Source organism: Eumetopias jubatus, unplaced genomic scaffold (genome assembly GCF_037043125.1).
Source record: "Eumetopias jubatus isolate StellerSeaLion01/CBP00866 unplaced genomic scaffold, mEumJub1_p1.0 scaffold_7, whole genome shotgun sequence".
Lineage (NCBI taxonomy): Eukaryota > Metazoa > Chordata > Mammalia > Carnivora > Otariidae > Eumetopias > Eumetopias jubatus.
The window spans coordinates 121642260-121665557 of NW_028274813.1; the positions used below are offsets into that span (position 1 = coordinate 121642260).

The 23298-nt window shown below is 45.5% G+C and overlaps 1 protein-coding gene across 1 annotated transcript in view; it reads left to right on the forward strand.

Moving 5' to 3' along the window:
- Positions 1-23298, forward strand: part of CPEB1 (cytoplasmic polyadenylation element binding protein 1) — a 75457-nt gene that overhangs the window by 34949 nt on the left and 17210 nt on the right. The window contains exon 2 of the mRNA XM_028089423.2: positions 14450-14638. Coding sequence (XP_027945224.2) covers positions 14485-14638 — 154 coding nt within the window. The 5' untranslated portion in view covers positions 14450-14484. The remainder of the gene's footprint in view (positions 1-14449; positions 14639-23298) is intronic.

Below are 23298 nucleotides of genomic sequence, written 5' to 3' on the forward strand. Positions count from 1 at the left end.
CATGGCTTCACCTCGTTTGAGCTTCGGTGTCAACACTTAACAAAATGGATCTAATGCCTTCTCCGTGTGTTCTTATCTTTTTCATTTTTAATAATTTTATTCCAAAATATTCAACATGTGATTTATATAAACAGGAGGTATTTTATTATTTTTTTCATACTAAGTCTTCAAAATGCAGTGAATACATAGTTTAAAATTTTTCACTGAGATACACTTGACGTATAACATTGTGTTAGTATTAGGTGTATAACATGATTTGATACATGAATTTATTGCAAGATTATATGCAGTTTATTCTAATGACCTACATTATATTTCACATTCACAGCCTATCTTGATTTGAACTGTAAATTTTCATCCAAAATAGTTTATGTATTTAAATCTTATAAAATACAAAGTTGAAAATGTAGATTCACATTGTTCTGAACCATACTAAAAGTGTTCCAATAACAGACCCCAGTTGCCATTTTTTAATTCAAATGTTAATTCACTTCCCTAGTTGGAATAGCTACTTTTTAAGTGCCCAGTGGCCCCATGTAGCTAGTGTGTTCTGAATGGGACACGGCAGTCCCAAAGGAATGTGGGACACAGTACGGCAGGCCAGGGGGTGGCATCCGTCCTCTCTGGTTCACCTTAGGATTCTTGAGCCTGCCAGGGGGTGGCATCCGTCCTCTCTGGTTCACCTTAGGATTCTTGAGCCTGGCAGCTAATCCAAATTTGCTTATGTCCTTGGCTCTCGAAGTGAAATTTCTGGCTGTCCTGTTTACCGTGGGGATGATTTCGTTGCTCCATATGCTGTCCCCTTATGAGACAGTCTCAGAGTTTGACCAGGAAGCAGAACCACGATGGTTATTATGGACTCTGAGAACTTATTAGAGGACTTAGATATTATGGGACTTAGATTACATTGTTGGCGGGGGGTTGGGTGGGGAGGTGAAAGGTCACGGAAGCATCACTCAACAGCCCTCTTGAAGTACTGGTGTAGGTGGACAGTCGGGGCTCACAGGGCACTCTAGGCGAGACCGATCTGGCTGCTAGGGTCAGGCCTGCAGGGGGAGCCGGTGGATGATCGGTAGAAAGCTGTTGCCACTGCCCCCGGAGGTGGGTCTGGGCTTGCTCTTGTCTCCGGGGCCTGTTATAGGGTGGAATCACAGATGTGGAGTGCAGGAGAGCAAGCACGAAGCTGGATGCCAGCATCTTTGTGTCTGTCCCTCACTGTGTCCGACTCTGCTGACCTCATGCTCTTTGGCTTTCTCAGCCCAGCTCCATATGAGGTTGTCTGTAGAGAGGGGGACAGAGAACACTTGGACTTGAGGAGAGTACAGTATAGAGGGGCTGTGGTAGAAAGTGGGAGGGGGACCAACCCTGAGACTCCAGTCTGTGAAAGGAAATGCATCTTAGCAGATTGTTCCAGAGCCTGTCCAAGGACTCTGCTCTTTTTCTTGCTTTATAAAGCAGGGACTGTGATGTTTAATTTCTAAAATCCTTGATCTGTGTGGTACCATCCCCATCTGCTGGAATGTCGGGGCTTTGCCACTCAAAGCTAAGGCTTGATGGTGTTTTGATCACAGGTAGTGTTACTCCCACTGCAGTGTGCGCCTTCCAGCTTCTGAACGTAAGTGTTTTTATTTTCGACTAAAGAAGAAATGAGTACAATTATGGGAAGAGAGGCAACTGTGCAGAGGTCAAGGGTTAAAGCCGGAATCCATAAGTGAGGGGCCTGGACTAAGTGGACTCCAAAGTCCCTCCTATTTTTTTTTTTTAAAGATTTTATTTATTTGACAGAGACACAGCGAGAGAGGGAACACAAGCAGGGGGAGTGGGAGAGGGAGAAGCAGGCTCCCCGCGGAGCAGGGAGCCCGATGCGGGGCTCGATCCCAGGACCCTGGGATCATGACCTGAGCCGAAGGCAGATGCTTAACCGTTGAGCCACCCAGGGGCCCCATAAAGTCCCTTCTATTTTTAATATTCTGTGGTTTATTGTATTTAAATTATAATCCTAATTTTGTATTGTTATTGAACTCCTAATGTCAAATTTAAAATCTTTTAATACGGATTTTTCTTTGTAAAAATTTTTAGAAATTTTTTTGAGTTTATTTAGGGGATATTAAATCTTAGTTACCTTACCCTGTTTAATAACCTGTATGTTTTTCTTGTTTCAATATGTTCATTGTAAAACAGACAAAAGGAAAATAATCTTATGTAGTCCCACTACTCAGGGATAACTAACGTTTTAGCATATCCAGTATTTTTCTAACACATATATATATATATACACACACACACACATATTTATTAAAGCGGAAGCTTTCTGAACACACTATGTAGCGATGTGCCTCTTTGTCTTCCTTTTATCTTTTAGAGTCATTGGTTTTCTGTGTCTCTGTCAAAGTTACATAGCATTTTACTGTGTAAATAGACACAATATGGGATTCTTAACCCAGATCCATGGATAGAATTCAGGGAGTCTAGGAACTTGGACAGGTGAATAGATCCTTATTTTTACCAATGTCTACCTGAAATGTAGCATTTCTTTCTATTGTAAATGTTGGCAACAAATGACAATAATCGCAGGGTCTAATAACTTTGGCAGTAATCCTCATCGTCAGTAGGATGGTCAGACATTTTGTATCTAATTTCTTTACAGTCATTGCACATATTTTGAAATGTTGTCTATACTCATCTTTACTTCAAAATTATCACTGGGGTACCTGGGTGGCTCAGTTGGTTAAGCGACTGCCTTCAGCTCAGGTCATGATCCTGGGGTCCTGGGATGGAGTCACACATTAGGCTCCCTGCTCAGCGGGGAGCTGCTTCTCCCTCTCTGCACCACCCCCCTACCCCAAGTCACATGCTCTCTCTCAAATAAAATCTTTAAAAAAAAAACCCAAATTATTACTATTTTACATATTTAACAACATTATTCTTAGAAGGTATCAATATGCTTTAGCAGACTGCCAAATTGTTCATGGTTTAAAAAGTTAAGAATTTCAAACTATTGGATATCATTTGCTTACATATGTGTCTGTTTTAAACACTAGTAGAAAGTACCTAAAGTTAAAACTTTTGGCTACATACGTGGTTATTTAGATATAGAATAAATCTCTTGAAGTAAAACTCTATCAAATAAGTATCTTTCAAAGCTTTGAGTGATGGACATGTCAGATTACCTTCCAGACACATACAAGATTCATCTTTCCATAGGATATGAAAGCACCGAGTCCTTTTAAAAATCACTGGCTTTTATATTCTCTAGATCTGCTGTGGTTTGGCACTGTAAGGAGTCTCCAGTTTGGTGTCATGTTTAAGGAACTTGTGCAAACCCCGAATTTGAACAGTAGAGCATCACACGTCATTGTGTTTAGATCACACTAGTTTTACATGCAACTCAGGCTCAGCCTCTGGCAGTATATCGTAGTCCAGGACCCTGGACCAGAGTCTTCAAGAACTTCTGTTCCAGATGCTGCCACGCCAGGAGCCATAGATCATGTGGAGCTGGACTTGAATCATAAGTCCTCTCTTGAGTTCCATGGGGAAGAAGTTAAATGGTCACTTTCAAAAATAATGCACGCACATGGCAGTGGAGTCTTGGAAACCCCAGAATATGAATTTCACATTTTGCTGAAGAAGTGGGAGATTGGGGGGAGGGTAATAAGAGGGGAGAGAAGTGAGTGTTAAAAATTGAACTGTTGGGGCGCCCGGGTGGCTCAGTCTGTTAACCGTCTGCCTTCGGCTCGGGTCATGATCCCAGGGTCCTGGGATTGAGCCCCATGTCGGGCTCCCTGCTCCGTGGGGAGCCTGCTTCTCCCTCTGCCTGCCACTCCCCCTGCTTGTGCTCTCTCTCTCTCTCTCTCAAATAAATACATAAAATCTTAAAAAAAAAAAAAAATTGAACTCCTGATGGGTTGGTTTCAGTACAATGCTGCATGGGGACCTAAGTGGAAAAAAGAGAATCCACTAATAATTTACAGATAAAACAACCCTGAGTTGGGACACGTATGAGGCAGACCTGGCCTGAGAAAGTGCCCCAGGGTAGGAGAGAGGCAGAATAGCTTGGTCCCTGGATTTGGATCCCACCTCTGCCACCTGGTAGCTTTGTCGCTTTGGCCCTCTCTGGGCCTTGTTTGCTCTCTAGTGGGGGTGAAAAGATTTAACCAAGTGGTCTTTTGGATCCTTTCCTGCTTTTCTTTGTGGCTGACACTCATCTGGTGGCGGGGCATTAGGGACTTTGGTCCCAGAGATTCTCTTCCGGTAGTGATTACTTGTTTGGTCAATCCCTGCTTAAAGGGCCCGAATTATGCAGAACACTCTTATTGGCAACTGATCAAACACTGATTAGAACTAATCTTACCAAAATGTGAGATGTGTTGGAAGGCTCTTGGTATATACCTCACAGAATAGGAAGAAATGGCTAGAAAACTAAGCAAGGATGCTGAATCCAAGGCCTTCAGTTGTGTCAAGATCTTGTCTCTTTGCAGCCTCTCCCCAAGTGTGGGTTTCATTTTCTCCTTTTGCACAGTTGCCCTATTATCTGTGGAAGGAGATATGTTCACATTCTCTAGCATCATGAAGCGAGGAAATTGTTCCTCCTCTGCTATATCTAATTAGAAAAATCCCAAAAAGGACTCCCAGTTAGCTTGCTGTGAATTGTGCCCATACCTGGACTGGTCTCTCTAGTCCTAGGAATGGGTTATTGTGGCTCACGTTGGGTCACATGTTCACCTGTGGACCGTCACTGTGATCAGGGAAGCAGAATCCTATGGGAAGATGGCATTTGCCTTTAGGACGACTTGGATGCCACAGGAAGAAAAATAGTTCAAACAAAATCCTGGTGTGTGGGAGATTTATAAAAACATGGTCTAGGAGATTAATGAATGAGGCAGCAGCAGTCTTCAAACATCTGTTTGTATACATCTCATTGATCAAAAAAACAACCACCAAGGTGTCAGTTCACACCCATTAGGATGGTCATTGTCAAAACAATAGAAAGGCCGTGTGGGTGATAATGTGGAGGATTTGGAACACGTGTGCATTGCTGAATGTAAAATGGTGCTGCCACTGTGGAAAGCTGTGTGGTGTTTCCCAAAAATAAAACATTAAATGTAGAATTACCATCAGTTCCACTTCTAGGTATATATGCAAAGGAATTGAACCCATATTTGTACACCAGTGTTCACAGCAGTACTATTCACAATAGCCAACAGGTAGAAATAACCCAAATGTCCATTGACAGTTGAGTGGATAAACAAAATGTGGTGAATACACTGGAATATTATTCAGCCTTAGGAAGGACATTCCAGTACACGCTACAACATGGATGAACCTGGAACCTTGGACACAAAGGACAGATAATGTATGATTTCACTTCTATGAGGTTCCTGAAGTAGTTGAATCCATAGAGACAGAAAGTGGTTACCAGGGACTGGAGATGGGGCTTGTGGGGAGTTAGTGTTTAAATAGGCACAGTGTTTCAATTTGAGAAAGTTCTGGCAATACACAGTGGCAAGAGGCACACAAAAATGTAAATGTACTTAATGCCTCTGTATTATATATTTAAAAATGGCCAGAATGGTAAAGTTTTATGTATAGTTTACCACAATAAAAATTTTAAAAAATACAACGTACTTCTTGCATATGTAATTTGATATCTAATCATAAGTGAAAATGTATCCAGTGGAATAAAAATAGACCTATTTGATACCTATTATCTATTTGAAAAATATGTAAACCCATTCTTTTTTTTTTTTTTTAAAGATTTTATTTATCTGTTTGACAGAGAGATAGCACAAGTAGGCAGAGTGGCAGGCAGAGGGAGAGGGAGAAGCAGGCTCCCCGCTGAGCAGGGAGCCAGATGCAGGGCTCGATCCCAGGACTCTGGGATCATGACCTGAGCCAAAGGCAACTGCTTAACCGACTGAGCCACCCAGACGCCCCTATAAACCCATTCTTTAACAGTAGGACATTTTTCATTGTTCTTCTTCTCCTTTCCTCATATTTCTAGTCTACTTCTCCCATGGAATTTTATCCTCATGTAATATTTTACAGTTATGGGTCTTGATATGTTATACTTCTCAGCAACAAAAACAGTACATAAATTGAAGTTTTAAATTATTTTCTGTGACTAAAAGGCCATAAGTGTTCTGGATTGCTGTGGCCTTTGATCGCTAGGACAGTTGGTTTAAGACAATCTCAATGTTACAAATTTTCTTTAATAATTGTTTATTGGAAGTGCTTCTTAATGAGATGAGACATTTAAAAAACCCATGTAATTTTGATGACTCACTTATTGCTGGAATGACACAGGGTTTTCAACACCAAATATATTCCTATTTTTTGTTTTTATAGGTCTGTGCTCTGACTAAACTTATTCACATAAATAAATAGATGGGAAGTGAAGGAGTTGTTAGAGCAGTGTCTCTCAGTTGTTTGAACTCGAGTTCTATGCAAAAAAATCAGACATCTGTCATTATTTTTAGTCTTGTACTTGTTGACAGTTCCATTCACTCCTTCATATTTGTGATGAAGAAGGAACTGGAAACCATCAAATTTGTGAAAAGATTTGTTATCTAAGTCATCAGTTACTGAATTTATCAGTTTTTTTGAAAGTATATCAAGAGTGCTTTATCAAGGTTTTAGATAACTACTATGTTTATCATTCTTTGACTTAGAGACCTTGCTTACCTCTGTTTACCTAAAGGGTTGAGAAAATTACTGTCAATTTGAAAATACATCTTTGCCAAGAAAGTATCTTAAAATGCTTTTTATCTTACACTTTTAAGTATGTACTGTCAAAACCTTGGGTCTCTAGATTCTAACTTGCTGTACTTACGGAAAATGTCAGCTATAAAAGCTCATGAAGTCAGTTCTTACTGTCAAACCAATTAGTTCAATCAGACTTGCTTTTGTTAGAAAAGTCAGACTTAATTTTCCCCAACATTTTATTATGAACGTTTTCCAACATACAGAAAAGCTGAATGAATTATGAAGAGGACACCCATCATACCCACCACCTAGATTCTACAGTACCTTTTGGTCAGGTTGCTTTACCATGTACCCATTTATATATCCCCTTAACCATTTAGAAGTACATCTTACTTGCATAACACACTTCAAGGTAAGTTGCAGACGTGGATATAATTCACTCCTAAATACTTCAGTATGCATGTCATTAACTAATGTTCAGTATTTGTTTACAATTTTTTGAGGTAAAATTTCTACACAGTGAAATGCACAAATCCTATATGGATCACTAGATGCGTCCTGACAAATGCACACACCCAACCCCAGTTCCCATCAGAATGTAGCGTATTACCATCCCCTCATAAAGGTTCCTCCTACCTCTTCCGGTTAGCTCCCTCCACTCCCCACCCCCTCTCCTGCAGAGGCAACCACCAGATTTCACCACATAATTAGTTTTGACTGTTTCTAGAACTTCAAACGAGAGTGCATATATATTATATATATATATGATTTCATTTATGTAAAGCTTCTTTTTGTAATTATTCTAAGATTGCTCCATGTTGCCTCTGTCCATTTATTCCTTTTGACTGCTGAGTCATATTCCAGTCAATACATATGCCATATTTTATTCCTCCGTTGATGGTCACTTGGGCTGTCTCCAGAATTTGGTGATCATGAATAAAGCTCCTGTCGCCATTCACGTACAGCCCTGTTTGTAAACCCATACTTTCATTCCTCCTGGTTGAGTACTGAGGAGTGGGATTGGTGGGTCATAGGATAGTGTTCTGTTTAGTTGTATAAGAAATCTGCAGACTTTTGCAAAAGTGATCATACCGCACATAATAATGCATAGAAGTTCTGATGGGCAGCGCTAAATGTTGGCAAAATGTGGAGCCAGTCTTTCTAATTTTAGCTGTCTTGTGGGTGTGTATGTAGTTCCTTGTGGTCCAGTTCACATTTCTTTGACTAATGATGTTGAGCACTTTTTCAAGTGCTTACTGACCAATTATATGTCTTTGTGAAATATCTTTTCAATATTTTGTGCTCTTTTGAAAAGTACTTTTTTTCTTTTGAGTTAAGGTTTCTTTATACATTTTACATACTAGCCATTTATCAAATATGGTTGCGGGTATTTTCTCCCACTTTGTAGCTGTCCCGATTATTTTCTCAATGGTGTCTTGATGAACAGAAGTTTTTAACTTTGATGAGTTCCGTTTATCAAAAGTTTTTTCTTCAATATTTTTTAAAGATTTTATTGACTTGAGAGAGAGCACGAATGGGGAATGGGGCAGAGGGAGAAGCCGACTTTCCACTGAGCAGGGAGCCCGATGCAGGGACTCAATCCCAGGACCCTGGGATCATGACCTGAGCTGAAGGCAGATGCTTAACTGACTGAGCCAGGTGCCCCCAAAGTTTTTTCCAATGATGATTACTTTCTCTGTCCTCCGTAGGAAACCTTTGTGTCTGTCCATTCCCCCACCCCAAGTCACAGAGAGTCTGTTTTCTTAGAGAAACTTTAGTTTTAACTTTTTAAGTTCTCTTTGATCCATATTGAATTAATGTTTGTATATGGTGTGAGCTCAGGGTGCATTTTTTCCGCATGTGGATATGTGGTGGTTCCAGCAGCATGTGTTAAAGGGTCTGTCCCCACTGAATTACTCAACGACCACGTTTATTATTGGGCTTGCATTGACCACATGGCTCAATTGAGTGGGAATTAACTTTTTAACAATATTTAATCTTTCAGTATATGAACGTGGTACATGACACTTTAAAAACTAAACATTGTTAATATTCATTTAAGAAATATCTTATAAAAATCACTTTTTATTATCATGGAAATAATTTGTGGACTTTATTTGAACATTATTTAAAAGTGTCAAGGCTAAAATAAGCCAAGGATCCCATTTTTATGGTGGGACATAGAAAGTAAATCAGTTGTTGTCTCTCCTACCTTAATCTGTAACGTGATATATAGTGACATATAACAAAATCATATGTAAGCTTTCCCTGAATGTCTTAGCCGTCGTGTATGCATGCTCACCTAAACTGTTGTTTCACTTGTTAGCATGCAGGTTAACAAATTATTCTCTAGAGTGTGAACTTCTGCGGAGTTGTGATTAACTCAAGCTTAACCTTTAATGTTTGGTGACTAGTGTAAGAGAAAGTTAATAAGTGAGCCAGGGCCTGGAGATTGGCTTTGATCTGAGAGGCGACAGGGAGCTGTTGAAGGTACTGGTTTAGCGGAGCGAACACCATGAAGAAAGTAGTGCTGATTAAGACTGGGGTGAGTTACCTGGAAGAGACAGTCTGGGGTAGAACAACCCTTTTAAACTTGTACTCCTCAGAGCGTGGCCAGCATCCCGGGAGTGTTGACATCATTTGGGGGTTTGTTAGGATTGCAAGTTCTGGGCTTGACCCAGACCCACCGAATCTGAATCCATGATTCAGAAAGATTGCCTGCTCATCTGTATGCCCATTAAAGTTTGAGGAGTCCTGCTCTGGAGAAGCGTGCAGTCTCCCTGGCTTGAGCGGTTAAGGGCCATAGTGCAAACAGAGGAGTTGCCATGATCCTGACAGATGTCTGACTCCTTGCACATTTGTTCAAAGTTGCCAAAATGGATTTTCAAAACCATCATTTTGGTTTTCTGGATTTTTGGAGAAGATTCTTTCAGACAGTCTTTTTAGAAATACATTATTAGAAATGCTGCTTTATAGGCTTGTTAAAACCTTAAGAACCATAAGTCATTGACTAAGTAGACGCGGCTGACTATAAAGTTAGTCATTTGAAAGAATCTAATGGGGACAAACGATCCAATGTCCTTCTTTGCTTTTCCCAGGGACCAGAATCTGGGGATGAAGTTGAGATTTTTGTAAGAGCTCAAGTGTGGTTGCTAAACAAACTAATAGTGTGCTGCTTTAAGGTCAAAAGAGGGAAAAGGAAGGAGAGGAGAGATCTTACTTTTGTATTGTTATAATTATGTGGTTACTAAAGGAACATCCGTCAGCAGCCTGCTAACCTCACACATACACTGTTCGTATTCTTGTGTTCCTTTACCAAAATTTCTGTCAGCGCACTGAATCATCACATTGTTCTATTCATGGTGTAGATGCAACTTTGTAGTCTGCTCGTGCCATTTAGTGCATTTTCCTCCTCTGCAGCTTCTTCCTCCTCGTCTCCCTCTCATCCCTGGCCTCCCTGGCTGATGTCTGGTCCATCTTGGGCCCGTGGTTGGGCTCATGCAAACACACCTTGCTTACCTTCTTCCCTGTAACCTCCTCAAAATCAGGTCTCCTTTTTCCTAGAATCACCTTGTGATATATCCGTTCTGTGAAGCCAACCGACTTTGCAATCACCATCTGCCTTTGTAGAATGCCTTCATGGTTCACAGGTGATGGCCTCCTGGCACTCCTCTCATCTTACTTCCCCTACCCCCCAGATGCTCAGGAATGGCGGCTGCAGTGGACCCCGAGCAGTTTTGTGCTAAGTTCTGCCAGCAGAGGAGTCATCAGAGGGCGGACAGGTTTCTAAGAAGATGGAAAAGATCAGAGTTGAGGCCACACTCCAAGCCCCTGAGCCAGGGTCCCTGGTTCACCTCTGCATTTTGAGTCTGCCAGGGGATGCTGTATCTTAGATTGTGGCAAACTTTGAACTTTGGGTCAGTTTACTTATCTCCCTGAGTTGTATGGCTACTAAGGAATTTGGGAGATTAACTGTAAAGAAGATAACTGATATTTTTTCAAAGGGAAATGATTTTAAAATTTTGAACCAAATTAAGAAACTTAAATCAGAAGCTTTGTATAGGTATTTGTATAGGTATGGATAAAGGAAAGTTGTAGGAAAAAGCATTTAAGAGAGTCATTGTTCAATAGACTGCCTTTGAATGAGATTTTTCACTTCATCTTGCGCTGGTTACCAGCTTTAGTACTTCAGAGTGCTTAGTTGGTGCTTGGCAACAGATGATGAATAGCGTCCAGTAAAAAGGGGCAGGTTCCTGTCCAGCATCCGCGGTGAGTTTGAGAAGCAAAGAAAAGCTTTTGCTCAGTGAAATTACCCTTTGCCTTTCAGACCTCTTCCCTCACTGCATGTTGGCCTGGTTGACAGTGTGCTCCTCAAACTTTCTTTCAGTACAGAGGAAGGAGGTGGAGCAGAATGGTAAATTTGGAGAGAGAGGATTAGGCAGCCATTGGAAAAGAGGCTTTTTGAGTAAAAGGTTTCTGGAGGGGCACCTGGCTGGTACAGTCAGTAGAGTGTGTGACTCTTGATCTCGGGGTCGTGAGTTTGAGCTCCACATTGGGTATAGGGATTACTTAAAAAAAAAAAAAAAAAAAAGTCTGTTCCTTGAGTAAAATGTTTCTGAACACAGCTGGCTGTGGATAGAGTGACGGTGCCTACCAGTTCGCCTCCGGTCTCTGTTTAAGCTGGCTGTCCTGGTATGATTTTGTTTTAATTGAGGTATCATTAACATAGAGCGTGACGTTAGTTTCAGGTGTACAGCCTAGCGATTGGACAGTTCTGTTACTCATTGCACAGTAAATAATGTCGCCATCTGTCCCCATATGTTACTACAACATTATTAACTATCCAATGTTGTACTTTTTGTCTCTGTGACTGACTGACTTTAAAGCCAGATGTTTGTTCTGGTGTGATTATTAAAATTTGCCCCCTTTCTCTCTCAAAAATGCCTTGGTTTGGATGATAAATTATATGGTCACCCTACTGAAAGTGAAACACTGATGAAATACTTTGTGTCAGGCAGCGTACGAGACACTTTATGTGATCCTGAAAGGTAGCTGCAGTTCCCACCCTACAGATAAAAAGATGCTCAGGAAGGCTGAGTAACTTGTCTGAGATCAGACAGTGGCCGACCTGGTGGGCAAAAGCAAGATCTATCAGACTTTTAAAGCTATTTAATTTTTCCCAGCCTGCTACATTAAGCATTTAACGGGTATGGGCTCCATTGATTTTTAGGATCTAGTGAAGGAATCCTGCAGTGGTAGTGAAAGCCTTTTTCTGGAAGAACCCGTGGAATGGAGAAGATCTGGATAAGAGCGGAGGTGATGCCTGTAGTGGGGACTCTGGGGGTGGAGGTCAGGTTGTGTTTAGATCGCGGAGCTTCTGGGTGCACGTAGCCATCAGTGTCCTTAAACAACCCTGCTGCTTGGGCCTGGATCAGTCAGCTTGGGGTGGGAAGGTGGTGGAAGTTGTATAGATATATCGCTCAAACTTTCATGTGCCTACACAGCAACTGGGAATCCTGTTAAAATGTAGATCATTTCTGTAGGTCTCAGGGGGGCCTGAGATTCTGCATTTGTAACAAGCTCCCAGTGGCCCAAGCCACGTTGGACTTTGGGCAGCAAGAGTAGGGTTAGTGATTAGGTTCTCTTTGTCAGGGTCATGGGGGTAGTCATGTACACAAAACCCTCATTTTAGAGGTTGGGGAGGGACAGTGGCTTCTAGGCGTAGGTGGCCTCACGGTGGGTAGCAGAGACTATATGGAAAGGTGGTTTGGGGGGGAATGGGTACTTAAATATGGATGTTTTTAAAGGTAGCATTACATTTTTGTAATTAGTATATGCAGATTATTTTTAAAGTATACCCTTAGCTTGTGTGAAGTGGAGACATAGAGAAGCAGGAGGGAGTGTTCTGGGGTGAGGACAGCACAGCATGGTGCAGTGGTGAGCAGGGCTTTAACAAACACAGACAGAGAGCAGAGTACCTACAGCCAGACAGGAATAACGTGGTTGGATGACACAGCAGCAAAGCTCTGGGGAAAAGAAAAAAGAAAAGAAAAAGAAAAAACCACCTCCAAGGGGAGGAGTCCCTCCCACGGACTGGTCATGTCTCCCCTCTCGGCTATGCCCGCGTGCCTCAGGACACGAGGGGACATAGTGCAGGTGGCTCTGTAGCTTCTCCTGTGGCGAACAGCACCATCCCCACCTCTGCCCGCCTGGGACCCTGTCACGGGCAGTCCCAGGTGGGCCTGCTTCCTGTATCTGGTTACTGCTCGTGGAACACAGGAGAGCAAGCAAGGTGGCGTGCTTCCAGCCTGGTCTAGGTGTGAGTGGCCTGCCTGCCGGGGCTGGGACTTGGCTCTGCCTTCTTTTCTGAGGGGGGAGCCTTGTGACTACAGGTCATGATGGAAAAGGACTGATGGGGAGAGCACGTTGGGAAAGAGGAAATGGTGGCGGTTCCACAATCTCTGCGCAGAGCTGGACTTTGTTGCTGGAGCTGTGAGTGGTCACAGAAGTAGGGCCTGGGTCCCGGGCAGCACCCCTGAGTGAGGCATCCGGCTCACTACCCGGCTGGCCAGCGTAGCTCTGAGTGCTCTTGGAAGGCCGGAGAAAGAGTGTCAACAGAGCGGGGTGGGGGAAGCTCCTGATCTCTGACGAGGCAGATTACAACTGGGACCGTTTCTCCTCTTTCCGTCTCTCTGACAGTGTTCTAGCAGTGTCGCCCCAGTCTGTCCCTGTGGTTGCCAGAGGGTAGGGGAGCTGGACCTGACCTTTCTGCTCATGACTCACTGCCCATCCTGTTGGGGACGGGGATTGTCCTGGTCAGGGCAGAGCTTACCCAGGCGTGTGGGCTGTGAGACACCCCTGAGCAACACAGAGTCCCTTCCGTCTGCCACAGCTGACCCCTTTTCTCTGTGATAAACTGCTCCAGACAAGCCTGGAGCACCAGGTGGTGTTCCCCAGGGTCCCAGTGTGCCGTGTTTTTCTGAAGGTGATTCTCTTCCTCCGTGGTAAACACTGCTGTGTCAGGGTGCTGCTCAGGGCCACTTGGAGCACATAGATTTTTGCTAGCAGGATTGTGAAGCTTTGCATTGGGCTGCAAAACCAGGGCTTGAGCAAGCAGCTGGAGAGAGTCCAGGACTAGAGTGTTTTTGGGTTTGGGGGTGGAGAGCAGAGGGAGGGGAAGGGAGGGGCAGGAGGGCAGAGCTCCACAAGCAGGCAGTCGGCTGCTTTGGCTTTGCTGTCAGCAGAGAGGACTTCAGTCGTGCCTGAGGGCCGCTTGGCCACCATTGCTGGAGACCGGAGGGCGCTGCCTCGGAACCCTGACTTACCGGCACTGCACCCGGACTGTTCCAAGTAGCTGTTGTGCTATCTTTTCCCGGGGAGGCAAGTCTCCTCCCTGTCGTCCCCTCCTGCTCCTCCCCCATTCTGTGAGGGATGATGCCGCTCTCTATTGCACGGCTCAGCCGGCTGATGTCACTGGCAGCGGGAAGCATCAGCAGCCTGATCACATGCTGGCCCAGTCTGTAATGCAGACGGGATAGGGGTGTGTATGTGGGGAGGGGGGCTGTATGGCAACTGCTCTCGCTCTAACGCCCCCAAAAGTGCAGAGGCAGCGGCCGCAGCGTCCAGCCAGCTTGGATGTCTGTTTCTTGGGCTTGGGGAAACTACTATTAATAATACTTATTGTCGATGATACTGGGGAAAACAGCCCTTAACTCTGGGGTTTCTGCTGTCGTCCTGTCCAAAGCAGACTTCCAGGACTCTGAAGAAACAGTTGCAAGCAGGATGCTTTTCCCCACCTCTGCGCAAGATTCTTCCCGGGGCCTCCCAGATGCAAATGACTTGTGCCTTGGCCTGCAGTCCCTCAGTCTCACAGGCTGGGACCGACCCTGGAGCACCCAGGACTCAGATTCCTCAGCCCAGAGCAGCACACACTCGGGTGAGTGCCAGGCAACGAGTTGGCTGGGGGAGGGGGACGCGTGGGGTGGCGACCGAAGACACCCACAGCAACAGTTGTTCTCTTCCCCTTTGCATCACCCCCCCCCCACCCCAATACAACATGGAGCTGTTTTGCAAGAGATGGAAATGCTGGCTGTTAGTGTGGCAGGACAGATGGTTGCTTGTAAAGGCAGGCATGGCTTTTCCACTTACCCTGATAAATTCCCTGGAGTTGTTAGTCTGCACCTGGGGTGGCCCTGAGAAGGGTCCCCAAGGTGACAGTCTTATGCAGAAAAGATCCAGCTAACCCCCTAGCGCCCAGGCCTGTCTTGGAGATGATGAAGCAAAACACTTTTAGGTGGGGGAGGGGACCTAAGGGGCTGATCACTGGATGTCCAGATTCTGTTTCTCAGTGGTTTTTAAAACTAGGGACCTCTATATGAGGATGGGTGGTCCCTGAAACATGGCAAGGGAATAATTTTAACCTCAGGTGAGGCTGGGTGACATTAGGATTATTGGAATTGGCTTAACATATGGGTAAGAGCATTGAACCCTGGCAAGGGGTAGGCAGGGTCATTGGGGTGGAGTAACTCTAAGCTGCGGAGGCTTTGTTTTTCTTTGTGTGAAGGGTAACCAAATGGATGAAGAGCCACTCCCCTTTAGGACTCCTTGTTGCCTTGGGAGGATTTGGTGGGGACAGATTGAAGGGGCTTCTTGGCAACCCCTTGAGCTGCTTCTGATGAGACCTTCCCAGTGCCTGTTTATTTCCCTCTTGTGGTACATGGCGGGGCGGGGGTGGTGGTGTGTAGGGTTGGCCGGACCCAAGTCTTGGAGTATTCGGGAAGAATTGGGAACTTAGGAAATATGACAGGGAACTTAAAATCCATGTATTTTTCTTTATGTGAATTGTGTCTTAATAAAAAGAGTATCAGCAGCAGATACTTTGGGAAGATGGAAAGGTAGTGGGGGTGGGGCAGCCATTTGCTGTTGGTGCTGACCATGGGATGCACTGAGCCTGCCATCCTTCCCTCGCCTCCCCTGCTCCAGAAACTGACAGTCAAGGCAGCAAGGTGCTGTCTTGTTGATTTCTCTGGCCTCCACCCTGTTTGGCGCAGGTCTTTTTTTAGAATGCTTTGCAGAGCCTGGGACTGTTGTGTCTGTTGGCATTTTAATGGCCAGTTGTTTCAGCAAAATCCCATTTGATTGGGGGTAGGGGGCTGGATTTTTTTTTTTATTTGATTGAGGATGGGGAACAGCTTTGCCCTAAGTAACTACCTCTGGTTAAGGTAGAATTTCTTGAAGTACTGGCCTTGAGCTGACTCAGGTTTGTCCAGAAATGTTGGTAGGTGCCTTGTTCCCCTGGGCAAGCGTGTATCCTGTGCCTGGAGATCTTGGCTTGGAGGCCGTGGTCACTTCTCTTATGTGGTACTCTGAGGTCGACCTGGATAGCCTATGAAGCTGGCCTTGTCCTCAGTCCCAGGGTATCTGAGCAAAAGACAGAAGAGCTCACAGAGGAGGTGGGCACCTGTCTGTGCGATCCCTGTTGGACTAAGGCACTATTTCACTGACACCAGGTTGGGGCGTGGCCCTTCTTTGGCTCTGGTCTGTCTTAGCTACAGGGGTCCTTTTGAAAAGTATTACAGCACATAGAATTGCAGGAGGACCCAACTTGGGCCTTGGAGAACATGGCCTGAAAGTTACTGTGAAATTGGGCTATAAAAAATAGCTTGGACACAACCAAAATTTCTCTGGCTTCCCTGCTACCGAATGTCCTGTGCTTACGGCTCTTTGTCTCCAAAGTGGGGATTGATTTATTTCTCCACCTTTCATCTCAGGCACTTTCGTGATAAATATTACATGATTCTGTGGATCAGGGAGGGACTGCAGTCTGTGGCCCTAGCATTCGCAGGGACCAGAGGGCTGCCCCAGTGGTATGATCTGGCTATGGGCAGGGTTGGTGTGGCTCTGTCTTCCCTTCTGAGGGTTAAGGACACACTCATCCCTAACATCCATGATGTCCTTGAATTTTGAAGCTTTGGTGATGGCCATCCCTCTTCTTTCTCTGAGCTCGGGGCCTTCTCGGAAAGCGCACATGAGGGTGCTGCCTACTGGAGTAGGATGTAGCCCTCCCACCGGCCAGCTGCAGTGCCAGATTGGGCACCCTTGCCAGCAGTGCGGGAACATGCAGCCCACATTCCAATGCCTACACTGCCTTCCCATCTGAAGACCAACTAGCTCACTTTCTTCAGGGGGGAGGAGGTATTTCAACAGCTCTGTACAGTCTGGGAGTTATCCTTACAGCATGGTACTGGGCTGTCTGTGTGGAGCGCAAGGTGCACGCTTATTCCTTGGGCTCTGTTTGGTGATATATTTCCCCAGGCAGCTATAGCTTTACGTTTGACCATCTTCTGCCACTTTTAAGTATTTAGCAATGTTGGGGGCAAGGGTAGAGATAGCAGGGCTTTTGCTTGAATAAATTTAGCCAAGACTATCAGTCATTGAGCCCTAGCTGTGTGCCAGGTACTAGGTTATTCATCAGTGAATAAAATCCCCATGACTATCAAGGGAAAAGAGGTGAGAAGGCATATCAAATGCAGCATGATAGTTGCTATGATGGATACTTCCATTTTCTCCCCTAAGGGTTTTGGGATTTTTTGTTTGTTTGTTTTTGTTTGTTTGTTTTGGCGTAGGGACAGCCTTTCATCAGGTTCTCAGCGTGAGGCTGGTACATGGAGACCTTTCTGAAGGGACTAGAGTCCTTCTGCTGCATGGGTTCCATTGGCCTCAGAGGCCTGCTTGAAGACCCTGGAGTGGAATTTGGTTTTGAGATTTGTGCCCACAAGGCCAGTATTCGTTTGGATATGGTACTTTGTGGGGTCCCGCTCTCTAGACTCTGCCTACCCTGAGGCCTCACCTCTTGCTGGGAAGGAAGCCTTTTACTGTTAGAAGTGGGTGTTTCCCTTAGACCCCAAGTCTTGTGTCCAGCACTACCTTTGTCTTCCTGGCAGTGTCTTACGTCCTGTAATGGAACAGCAGGGCTCTGAAAGCTGTCCTCAATAGCTCAGGATGGGGGATGGAATGACTAAAAACCACTAGTTACTGACTGCTTCCTACGTGAAGTCCATCACGTGATTTTAATGCTTGCACAGTCCTGTGAAGTGTGTACAGGCATTACTTTTGTTGTAAAGATGAGGAGATAAGCTCACAAACGTTGTGAAGTACCAGAAATCTCACAACTGCCAGAATTCTACCCAGGTCTCTTTGGTTCCAAAACTCTTGTGCTTTCTGTTACATCTGTGTTCCTGTAAGCGGAACTCTAACATGTTGAAGAACACTTCTGTTAAGGTGTCTCCACATACAGCCCTGGGGCTGTCCGACCAGAGGTGGTGTGTTCCCTTGCTGAGGCCCCTCAAGGCCAGGGCATGCAGTGGACTGTTCTGACTCCCCTCCACCTGAGTCTGCTCATCAGCAGCACCACCGGATGGGTCGGTCTTCCTGACCCACCCTGGGGACTCTTGCATACAGCATTATTCAGCAGGAAGGGGGGTGACTGAGAATCTACTCTGGGGGGGGCCTGGAAGCCAGGGACTCCTAATGAATGACTTGTACTGAAGCCCAGCGGGTAGACCAGATGCTCAGTCTGAGTATGCCAGAGGCCATGTCTTGTTTTCTCCCACTGTCCTATAGAAGTTCCTCAGGGATTAACCTGTCAACCTTCTCTGGTTTGTTCCCTGACTGCCAACCAACCAGTCAGGTTATGTGTTACTTGCAGGCTCCCCGTTGGTGGGCAGGCTGGATCAGCTTTTGCTTCTGCTACTGCTGCCCTTCCAAACAGCCTTTCTGAGGTGACATTCAAAACACAGTTGGGCTCTTGTCTGTAGGACATGGACTTACTTCCTAGACCCAACCAAGTTGTGCAGATCTGACTCCATTATCCAGGTTGTCCTGCTCTTATCCCCAGCATGCAGCACAGTGCCTGGCTCATGGCTTTTTATAAGGATCTGTTGAATGAACGATGAATGCCAAGCCCCCGTGTTGTTAATCCTGGGTAGTTTTAACTGTAGAATTCTGTCAAGGTCTCTCTTATTCTTCTGCCTCCTACTTGTTTTGATCAGCTGGATGGATAGATTTCTTCAAAAATCAGTATCTCTGAACCTCCATAGCTTCTAAGGCATGAAGACGCATTTACAGAAAATTTTGTCATACACTGGAACGTGAATTCTGTCATGGAGTCAGGTAGTCTACTGAGGGATAGCTTTCCGTGCAGAGGAGGGAGGGCCTGGGAAGCATTAAACAATAGGGTGCCTCCTAGGTGAGAAGTAAGTTGGGTAGGAGGGCATGTGTGCCGACCTTACATAGGACTTGGCTATGTCATTTCTTCAGGTAAGGAAATTTGTCCAGTGAGCAAGACAGGGGAGAAGGGCTATATTGGGTACCACCTTGGACCTGTGGGATCCACAGTCGGTGGAGGCAGTTGACACTCAGAAGACTGCCACCTGAGTCGAGGTACGGTGGAGAGTCGAGGTACGGTGGAGAGTCGAGGTACGGTGGAGAGTCGAGGTACGGTGGAGAGTCAGGGTATGGTGGAGAGTCGAGGTACGGTGGAGAGTCGAGGTACGGTGGAGAGTCGAGGTACGGTGGAGAGTCGAGGTACGGTGGAGAGTCGAGGTACGGTGGAGAGTCGAGGTACGGTGGAGAGTCGAGGTACGGTGGAGAGTCGAGGTACGGTGGAGAGTCGAGGTACGGTGGAGAGTCGAGGTATGGTGGAGAGTCGAGGTACGGTGGAGAGTCGAGGTACGGTGGAGAGTCGGGGTGCGGTGGAGAGTCGGGGTGCGGTGGAGAGTCGGGGTGCGGTGGAGAGCTGGGGTAGGGTGCAGAGTTGGGGTGCGGTGGAGAGCTGGGGTAGGGTGCAGAGTTGGGGTGCGGTGGAGAGCTGGGGTAGGGTGCAGAGTTGGGGTGTGGGGAGTTGGGGTGCGGTGGAGAGTTGCAGTGTTGGAGTTCTAGGCAAAGAGCAGTCTGTTGTACCTGGAGTGAGTGCTTCCCTCCCCCTTCCTACCTCTATGCCTTCAGATGGATTTTGAGCACACAGCCTAGAACCAAGGGTTGGGAGAGGGAAGGAAGGGTTCCAGGTATGTGGCCCTAAATCTCAGGCTAGAAATAATGGCCCCTGGTTTGGGTTTTTTCCATGACTACTCCCAGTAGCTAGCAGGCATCTGACTCTGATGTCTTGGGCCTAGTCTCTCCCCAAGCTGAGCTCAAACTCAGACAGTGTCTTGCAATACCCACATCCAGTGCCAAGCTCTTGCTGCCATTATTGCTGCCACCATCAGACTCTGGGTGACTTTGTACTCTTGGGGAAGGCTTCAGAAAATTCGAACAGTGACTCAGCTGTAAAACCCACAGGAGCTGGCATAGAAGGGTGAAAGTGGAGAAAGTTAACAATCAGTCTAAAAATATTACTGCTGATTTGGTCTCCTGTACCCTCTGAGGTAGCATTAATGAGATGGAACCCTCTGCCAGGTCCTCTCCCCTCCCCGCTCCGTGACTTCCCTGAGAGCTGTCTGTAGCTGATGCTGATTCTTGCCAGCATATGAGTGGGGATGAGTGCCTCTGCCCCAGGAAGAGCACACTGCTTTTCTTAGTCACTTTTGGAAGATACAAGTGCCATGCGCTTGGCCACCGGGGCTGGAGGGACTTGGTAAATCTCAGACTTCCTATGGTCCCCGAGTTGTGGAGTTCAGGAATAGAGCGCAGAGGTTAGGGCCTTGGCTCCCATTGAAGGGTGACTATGGACTTCTCTCCCACACTTCCCACCCCCCAAGCCATCTGGGTTAATACTTGACATCTGGCCTTGGTGAAGCTCTGTGCCCTGTGATGGGAAGTGGACTTCGAGATAAGTTACTGGCCTGCAGCGTAAGTGACCTATCACTTCCACTGTTTTAGGTTATGAAGCTTTTCCAGTAAATACACTTCCTACTTCAAGTTAGGAAGAGGGAAACCTATCAATTCTAGCTTTTTGGCTCCTTCCCTCCTGATTCTCAGCTGCTAAGGATCAGTGCTGGCCCCCCAGCAACCTTACGTCAAGGGAAGTGTGGTCTCAGGGTCTGAGCCGAGAGCAAGACAGGTTCCATCTCTTGAAATGAGGTGCCACTTTCCCCAGAAGCTTTTCCTTTGGTCTGTAGACATTCAAAGAACTGCCTGGCCAGGCCCTGTGTGAGTTGACAATTTAGGGGCAGTCAGGTCATTCCGGGGCATCTGACCACGGGTGGCAGTTTCCAGAAACCTGGCTCCTTCTGTGAGTTGAAGGAAATATAAAAATACCTGGAAAATCCTAGACCTGTTTATACTAGGTTTTCTTCCCTGTATCTTCTAGTCCAACTCCTACTGTATTCTTGGCCCCTTCCACTGTAATATTTGCAGGAAACTGCATGGAGGTGCTGATGTGACCCAGGTGGTATTAATCCCGGGGCACTCAGACCTTATGTCTGCTAGATGGCATTGTCCCTTTCTGAGCCATCAGAACAGCCTTTCCCCTGTTCTTCTATGTGGCTGGGATGGTGTTCAGCGAAGCGTTCTTTCCTGCTCTTCGTACTTGAACACAGAAGTGTGTATCCATGGCTGCAAGGATCCCAACAGATGGCAGGGAGGTGCCTCTTTCATCTTGCCCTTCCTCAAACAGAGTAGCTGTGTTCCACCTGTACCTATATATGTTTAGTTCTCTTTGAAGAAAGTATTGGAAACCAGCGGAAGGAGTATTGTCACAAATTGGATGTGGCAAGTAACCACTTCTCTCAACCTCTGTTTTGGTGATGGGCTGGGTTGGGATGAACTGAAATTTTTTCCCCCTGTTCCGAGTTGCCTCTAAGTCAAGTATTGTGTCCTTAAGTTGAATAACCTTGATGGAAAGGGTGTAGCCTCAGTGAGCATACTGGCTGTAAGGGATGTGATGTCTCCTTCCTTCCAGTACTATTTAGCAGATACTGATCCCCTGCTCTCTGCCAGATGTTGAGCTAATTACTGTTGGAGTGGGTTGGCATGCTTGGTTGAGAAGGCAGAACTTTGTCCACATGTGTGCCTGCAGATATACAAATGTTTTTGAGGTTTTAAAAAGCTTGTTTAAAAGAAGATTATTTCTTCTTCTAGGCAGAGGCTCGAAAGGTACTTTATTATCATCCCCCTCCCCTCCCCTGTCACCCCCGCTGGGGATTCTAGGCCCTATTACTTGTACTTGATTCTCCTTTTCAGGCTAGATCCAGTTACCTTTAAAGAGGCGGAGAAAGTCCAGTGGGAATTGACTAGTTTTCCTTCGTGTCATTTAAAAAGAAACTTTCTGTTTGGGAATAATTTCAGATTTACTAAAGTTATAAAGTTATACAAGGAATGCTTGTATTTCTTTTGTCCAGATTCTCCTATTGTTGACATTCATCTTTATCAATTGCATGTTCTCTTTCTCTCTGTCTCTACATAAGTTCTTCCTGAACCACTGAGAATAGAGATGTTCTTACATAACAAAGCCGTTCTCAATTCCAGTCAACATAAAGTTGATATAATACTTTTCATTAAACTTGTTCGTAGTCCAGTTTTGTCACCTGACCCAGCAGTGTCCTTCGTGGTGCTTCTCCTTCTCTCTTAACAGGTGTCTGCTCCAAGCAGTAGGTCCTAGCTCCCTTTGTTTTTGCCCAGTATGAGCTTACAAAGTCTTTTTTTGGTTGTCTTGAATATTTTTCGCAACATTCAGCTTGCTCCGGTCAACATTTTTCCCAAAACTGTTACCACAGTCTGTACCATTTTTTTTTAAGATTTTTTTAAAATTTATTTATTTGACAGAGACAGCGAGAGAGGGAACACAAGCAGGGGGAGTGGGAGAGGGAGAAGCAGGCTTCCTGTGGAGCAGGGAGCCGGACCCGGGGCTCCATCCATGACCTGAGCCAAAGGCAGACGCTTAACGACTGAGCCACCCGGGCGCCCCAGTCTGTACCAATCTTATATATTCTTTGCTCCTTGTTACTATCACCCTCCCTCTCTCCACCCCACTCCCCTCTGCGCACCCCACCAATGTTTTCAGACATCGGACTCTTTGGAAAATGTCCTATATAGCCACCGTGCTTTTGTTATTTTAGGTATTAGTTGCCATTATGCTGTACTAGAGCTGTGTTTAACCTGCAGTTTTTAAGTCAAGGGAAATAATGACATGAAAGGTTTTTGGGGTGTGGTGAGGGGAACTGATGAGAAGTTTGATGTAGCAAGCCTGAGGTTTTTCTAGATGAGTGCTTCTCAAACTTTAATGTGCACACAAACCCCCTGGGGATCTTGTTCAAAATGCAGGTTCTGATGCACTAGGTCTGGAGTGGGGCCCATAATGCATTTTTAATGAGTTCCTACAGTGGCAAGGCCCTAGAGAAGTTTCAAGGCCTGGATGATTTAGATCCCAAGGCACTGACCTTTGGTAGGCTCAAGAGCTTTGTCAGTCAGTAGCTGATGGTCTTAAAGGAATCTGAACAAAAGAGAGGTGTTGAGAACAGGAAGACAAAAAGATGTAAAGTCCTGAGTATTAGGAAAAAATAAAAGTAGCCAGGAAAGGTGGGTTTCAGAAGATACAGCTCAGAATCAGAAAGAATTGGGTCCCATCCTGTCACTCACTAGCTGTTACTTATACCAATG